The following is a 7411-nucleotide window of genomic DNA, read 5'->3' as shown; positions in this document are numbered from 1 at the left end:
ACCAGGGTAAGCCTGGCTTGAAAGACAACTTTCTAACTCACATCAGGAATGAACAGATTCCCCACCCTTACAGACTTGGCTTGACAAAGAAAAGAATCCTTGAAGTTAACCACAGTATAAAAAGGCTGTTCCTATAAAATAGGTAAATAGCATATAAATAGATTCTTATTCAACTAGCAATGATTTTCTTTTTAAACTAACCTTATCATGATTTAGGAGATGGCTTTTAAAATCTTTCTGGCTTCTTAAAGGATGTAAAATCAAAATGTTGGCACGTTAATTTTTTTTATTGTTGTTGCAAAATTACATTTACTTTAGCATAGTTATAAGCATTCTTCGTTGTTGTATGATGGTTATGTATGTTGGTGTAGAGTATAATTCACCATCCTGAGGTTGGGACAGGTTTTCCCACTACCTTATTAAAGGAAGAAAATAACTTCCTTATGAAAATTGACCAGGCACAGGGACCAGTGTAAGGGAGAGAAAAACATCACAACATCAATTCGAAAAGTGAATTTGAATGTTCCATTCCCATCACACTTTATAGTAGGATTAAAACTAGGCTCTGCTAGCTTTTGCCTTCCTACATAAATTCTAAAAAAAAAAAAGTACAGATACTTAAAGTTACACATACACAGCATTAGGGTGTTTAAAGAGATTACTCCAGAAACTTTGTATTTTAAAATTCTGCATTAGGGAATTTAGCTCTCAAGGAAAGAAACACAGTGATTCACATTTTTAAAAAAAGTTTTTGACTCATTACATAAATTTGGGCAAATCCATATAAGGCCTCTCTATATTATGATATGTTGCAAATATGCATACAAAATTTCCTATGATTTTTTTTTAATCTGTAGAAAAAAGATTGCTGGCCCGGAATATTAATTTACAAAGTTGGATTTTAAGAAGGCAAGAATTTTAGAGATTCACACATCCCTAATTAGAATAATTGTAGCCACAGGTTAATCCATTAGAACAGTTGCAAGATAAACATCTTTATGGCAAAAAATTATTTATTTTTCCATTCAGAGATTTGCCTTTTTCTTTTGCGCATTCTGTGACAGGTATTCTCAAAAGCCATCCCTCAGCAAGAGGGACTGCCTGATATGACCCTGTCCAAGCATAGAAAAGATGGCTTCTAATGCAAGTAAAGGATAGTAAATGACTGCAGAATCAATTTCAAGGATTTACAATAAACAGCCATAATATATATAATTTACGGGCTGGACAAAATAGGAATATATATATATATATATATCCTTGAAGTACAATTAGATATAACCTATAAGTGATATACTTTGTTGCTCTTCTCCAACCAATGATTGCAACTTAATTATCTTTTCTCATTGTCCCATGACAGAACCTCTGGCCTTATATATACTGTTCTACTATTATGTAACATATATGTTAACATGTGCTGTCTACCCTGTCCATATTTCTCTAACTTCCTGGAAATTCTGGACCCCATTACATATTTATTTTGATCAATTCTTTAAGTCCGCATCTAGTTGATACAGGGTATAGACTGAACCACTTTTGCTGATCTTGCAACTCCCTCTCTCTCCAGTGAATGGAATGGGGATTTGGACAATGGATTCTTATAGCTACAATTGTTCCTGTGTGATCCTCATTCAGTCAAGATTGAACATGCTCAAGGGTAATTAAATCTACAGACTCCTTGAGGCTCAGAATCTTTGGCCCTATCTATGGCTAGGTAGACAAAGGAAAATTGAAGAGCAATGAGGGTAACATACAGATTATACTTGATTGCTATTCAGATTTAACAGGAGAAACCCAAGGATGTGCTCTAAATTTTAGATTCTAAAACTGGGATTGCAGGAAGAAGTCAAAACAAATTCTTTTGTGAAAACCATTGTGTATCTCCTTATCACCCAGAATTCACATCCAAGCGAAACAGTCATCCTCATGTGCAATGCAAGCCATTATCTACAGAGATGAGTTTATGTACACAGGGGCTGTTTTCTTTGCATGCTTTTGAGAGGGGGGGGAGGGAGAGAGGGGAGAGAGAGAGAGAGAGAGATGCCTACATACATACACAGAAACATGCGCTCATACATACATGAGAGAGTGGGAGAAAGAGAGGGAGAGGGGGAGAGAGAGAGAGGGAAAGAGAGAGAGAGAGAAAAGAAGACAGGGAGACCGGCAAGAACAAGAGGGCAGATGAGTAAAATTTCTCAATTTTATCATCCCCAAAGCATCGACGGCTAAGATACCCAAAATATATTGGACAGCCTAAGGGAGAGACAGTGAGGTAAGGGCTGTGCGGAGTTTCTTCATGGGACACCAGTATGCTAGAGAACTCTGTATCATTCTTTACAGGTATCTGAAAAAGCTAAATATCAGTTTAAGAAATTACCAAGCCAATTAAAAGAGTATGGCTATCAACATCAAAGCAAAGGCCATTTCTTTCATTGAAGGAGGGAGGGAGGGAAGGAGGGAAATAAGAGGGAAAGAGAGAGGAGAAAATGATATGAGAGAATGGAGATAATAAAGTGAAATTTCATTGTTTCTTTTTACAGCATCTCAGCATCCTTAGCAGAATTCAGCCTTCATTGTGTGATAATCTGTCTTCAATACTTCCGGATGGTCAGTGGCTTGACAGTTGTTAGAATAAATGTGGCTGATTCTTCTTTCACTGAAATTTCTTCCCTTTGTTGCAGCACACACAAAAGTTGTGAAAGAAGTTGTCCTTTCCCTCCCCCCACTCTCTCTTGCTCTGTCTCCTGTATGACATTTTTTTTTCTTTTGCTTTGTGTGTTGTTCTTGATGTTTCTGGGTTTTTATTTCAGCTGTTATTAACATTTACTGAGTAGGCAGAACAGGGACACTGCCAACAGCCACAGTGGTACGGTCAGACACATTGATCCATTGCCTGCAATTCCTGTACCAGGTCCTATGACATGAGAAAAAGGAGACAAAAAAAAAAAAAGAACAAAAAATTACATATGGTGCAATATATATGAAATGGATTATATGGGAATAACATTCTCATTACTACCTTTTTCCTCAATCTGAGGAAATATGATGGTCTTTGGAGAGGATTCTGCACTGGGTAGGGATGTAATCAGTGGAGAAATCCAAAATTTTTTACTACTGGTTCTGTGGGTGTGGCTTGGTGGGCATGGTGTGGCTTGGTGGCCGTGGCTTGGTGGGTATGGCATGGGAAGGATACTGCAAAATCTCCATTCCCACCCCACTCCAGGGGAAGGATACTGCAAAATCCCCATTCCCTCCCCACTCCTGGGGGAAGGATATTCCAAAATCTCCATTCCCACCCCACTCTAGGGCCAGTCAAAGGTGGTGTTTGCCGGTTCTCTGAACTACTCAAAATTTCCGCTACCGGTTCTCCAGAACCTATTAGAACCTGCTGGATTTCACTCCTGGATGTAATGTACTAGACTGTTGCATTTAATGAAAACAGAATTAAATTAAGTATATATTTTTTTCCTTTCCATCACACTAAAAATTAGACAACCTTTGAAAGAGTTCATAGCCAGCAAAAGTTCTTTTCAAAGTTTTACCAAATCAAAATGCAGCTAAGCAGAAGGGTTCTTGAACATATCTCATACTTGTCTTGAAAAATGTCAACTAAAAGGCAATCCTAGTCTGCAAGATGGTTTAATTTCTTGAAAAGCATAACCAATAACCAAGCAAGCAGATGAATGGGAATCCTGCATCTTGTATTTATGGTCTATTAAAAGAATTGGTGTCGATGATTGTCTCTGTGCACAATTCACAATACTTTTTGCTCTCAGTGAAATTCAGAAACTCAAATTAGATTCAGATCACATAGAGTTGGAAAAATAATCTATTTCCCCTATTTCCTACCTTGACAATTTTAATGAGTCAGTTCTTCAAAGTAGATCAGGTCAAGAAACAGACACCACAAAGATATTCCAAAAATGTTAGGATGTTGTCCTAAAATATATTTACAGAATCTTGAAAGTCTGTCCAGGTTTTTCTCAATCCTGTCTTGTACTAAACAAAATCAAGGTGGAATAAGATGATAGTTCTTTCTCACTTTTCCTTCCTGTAGTCTCTTTTCCATGTCCCTCCTTAATAAGTTTACTTTTTTCCTTTGATGGCTCTTTCATACCTTCCCAAGGTCAGCAATAAATTTCTTTACATGATGTGAGCAAGAGCTTTCTATGAATTTTCTTTTTATCTGTTCTCCCAATTTTATCTGTACCAATTTTCATCATGTGGTGGCCCTTGAATGCAACGGATTATTATAATTCTGCACATTCACAACCATTTGCTTACAGCCAGACGTCTCCTCTTCAGGGACCAATTCATCACAGCACTCTAATCAATAAAACATGGAACCAATCAGCAAATGGCTCCAATCCCAGAGGAGACTGCGTAATTATTTATTTGGTAATCGGGAAAGGGAATGATTTTCAGTATAACATTTATGGTCCTGTAGCATGATGCCCATGGAGTGGAGCAACAGGAGTTCCAGAAAAGCTTTGATTTTCACAGAGATAGGCAATGAAAGGCATTCAATGCTGCAGCAACAAATAATACAGAATCATAACAGGACTATTAAATGCTAACATGATGCACATCCTTTCATTTAGACATGTGTACTGCACTCCTGCTTAGAAAGATCTCTTAAATTGTATTTGGCACAGTAACACTCTATAGAACATAATGTAATTCCATGGTAAATAATTCTATATTTTACATTATATAAACGATGTGAAATCAATTGTTCCATCCTGAATCAGAATTATTCTTGAAAATTCTATGCTAAGATAAGTGAGATGGAAATATGTTTGTGTTTATGTGTGTATATCCCATGCTCAGGAAATGGCTGATAATAAAAGAAAAATCAATTATTTGAGTGAGGGAATGGAAGACTGAAAAGTTAAGTGATATGCTGCTGACAATTTGATGGGGCAAGTGCTTTATTGGCTACTACTATCCTCATATATGTTGGATCAAAACCCTACTTACCCAACATGCCTGCAAATTTGCCTTAGAAACAGAAACCTTTATAAATTATCTAGATAATAAATCAAACATTATTACATGTAATAATTAACAATAATAAATAACAATGTTACATGCACTCAACATTAATAATTCAAGTTTAAATTTTCTTTTCTATGTCAAATACACTGAGAAATATTTGTGAATCCTTTAAAAACAGTTAATTGTATCATATATAAGGTGTGGTGAGACATTAATATAAACAAAGTGCCAGCTAGGTGGCAATAACTGGTTCACCTTTAAAAAAGCTGAATTGGGTCAGAAGTAGTTGTAATGATGACTATCGGGAGATATTAGTGCTGTAGGTGAAGAAATTCCAAACAATGTCCCAAGAATATAATGACAAGTCACTTCAGTCCTCTTGTCAAGAAACCTATATGGTTCCTTAATCTGATTTAAAGTTATGATGGCAGAAACACAAGACAGGTTAAGGATGCAATATGGATATGCTCACAGACATGAGCATATCCATACTGCATCCTTAATCTGTCTTGTGTTTCTGCCATCATAACTTTAAATCAGATTAAGGAAAAATACTATCTGAAATACCTTTGCAGTTTATATAAAGAATTCAAACTGGACAATAGCCCAACATAATATCCACTTGACAATTCCTTCCTGTTATTCCCTCCCAAGAAAGTACCTGTGGCACATCTTAATCAAAACAAAAACTTTTATTAAATATAATTGAAACTGAAATTATATATAAAGAAGTTAAAGCTTATATGTATATTAACTTATATATAAACTTTCAAACACACACAAGTGTATCAGTTTTTCCCTTAAATTATTCTACTTTTTCACTTAAAAAAAAGAAAATCACAATTTTATCATTTTTCTAATCACAGATAAATCATTTCATCCTTAGCTTCCAAATAGCTCAGCTGGAGTGAAACCATCCTAACTCAAGTTCCTGGAAAATTAAAGAATGTCAGTGGGGCTTTTTAAAGCAATTTAAGAGGAAGAAGGGAGATAAATTATTAATTATTTTTAAATTATTTTAATTTTCATATTGTATGTATTTTAATCTTGGCTGTTCACCACCCTGAGTCCTTCGGGAGAAGGGCGGTATAAAAATTTAATAAATGAAATGAAATAAATTAAAGGTAGGAAAATATTACTAACTCAAATAGTTATTGCAAGGTTTTGAACTCTGGTGTTCTTCATATTAAACGAGTGTTATAATTATTATGATCTTGAGAAAATAGAACAATCTACAACAGACTTTGAGAAAAAATGGGGTCAGATGACAGTATCCCATCTCTGTGTAAATGCAAAGATTTTTTAAAGAGTAAATTAAAACACAGCGGACAAAACAGATGGCAACACACTTTTTTTTTTTAAATTTGATTTATATGCCGCCCTTCTCCGGAGACTCAGGGCGACTTACAATGCATTAAGCAATAGCCTTCATACTTTTGTATATTCATACAAAGTCAGCTTATTGCCCCCACAAACTGGGTCCTCATTTAACCTACCTTAGAAAGGATGGAAGGCTGAGTCAACCTTGAGCCTGGTAAGATTCGAACCTGCAGTAATTGCAGGCAACTAGCAGAAGTCAGAAAATATATTTCAGCTGGAGCATGACAAAGTGAGCAGAAATTGCATATACTGTATGATGAACTGGAAATGAGTAGAAGACAATTTCCATTCCCGTGTCTCATATTCATGATGGGACGATTAAGAGTCAAGCTCATTTTAAAGGAGACTTCACCATTATAATAATAAGGATTGTCCAAAAATGACATGTTTTTGGCTTTGTATAACTCACCATCTTTCCACTAATGCACCCACCATTGTTAAAATGCTATTTTGCATTCATGAGTTATAATTCTTGAATATAAATTTAAAAGAAGGGAGCTAATAGAAATACTAGAAGCAACCATATGAAAAATAGTTTCCATTTTTATGGGCAGACACCATTTGAGCACACAGGGTAAATCTTCTCAACCCTACCAATCATCAGAACAATACATTTAAATAAATAATTTGCTGAAATTTATTTTGATGGCATTTTTATTGTTCAGTCAGACTTTAAGAATAAAGAGAACTGTCAATATCCAAATTTGTTAGTTCAGCTCTGACCTACAATCTAGTAGTCTCCCCAGGCTGTAATTATCCAAATATGCTTATATCCAGATTTCAAGCAAATCTGGAAAACATCAGGTTATGATGTTGTGCTGTGCTGTGCTGTGTTATGCTGTGCTGTGCTGTATGCCAGCATGATTCAGAGAAACTGAAGTAGCAAGTATAAGTTATTCTATATCATAATGCATTGTTGAAAGAGAGAAACCCAGTTTGATATAGTGGTTAAGACAACAGGCTGGAAACGGGGAGATGGTGAGTTTTATTCTCACCTTATTCATAAAGGCATCTAGGTGACCTTGGGCCAGTT

The 7411-nt window shown here is 35.7% G+C and overlaps 1 protein-coding gene across 2 annotated transcripts in view; it reads right to left on the bottom strand.

The window, feature by feature from the left end:
* Nucleotides 1-268: 268 nt before the first annotated feature.
* The window catches only part of LSAMP (limbic system associated membrane protein), a 609585-nt gene continuing 602442 nt past the window's right edge, over nt 269-7411 (bottom strand). For both annotated transcript variants that reach the window (XM_034411614.3, XM_087894797.1), the window contains one exon: nt 269-2914. In XM_034411614.3, the coding sequence (XP_034267505.2) occupies nt 2817-2914 (98 nt within the window). In that variant the 3' untranslated portion in view covers nt 269-2816. The remainder of the gene's footprint in view (nt 2915-7411) is intronic.

This window comes from Pantherophis guttatus, chromosome 5, assembly GCF_059756535.1.
Source record: "Pantherophis guttatus breed Tessera chromosome 5, ASM5975653v1, whole genome shotgun sequence".
Lineage (NCBI taxonomy): Eukaryota > Metazoa > Chordata > Lepidosauria > Squamata > Colubridae > Pantherophis > Pantherophis guttatus.
This window is presented reverse-complemented; position numbering and strand designations above follow the sequence as displayed.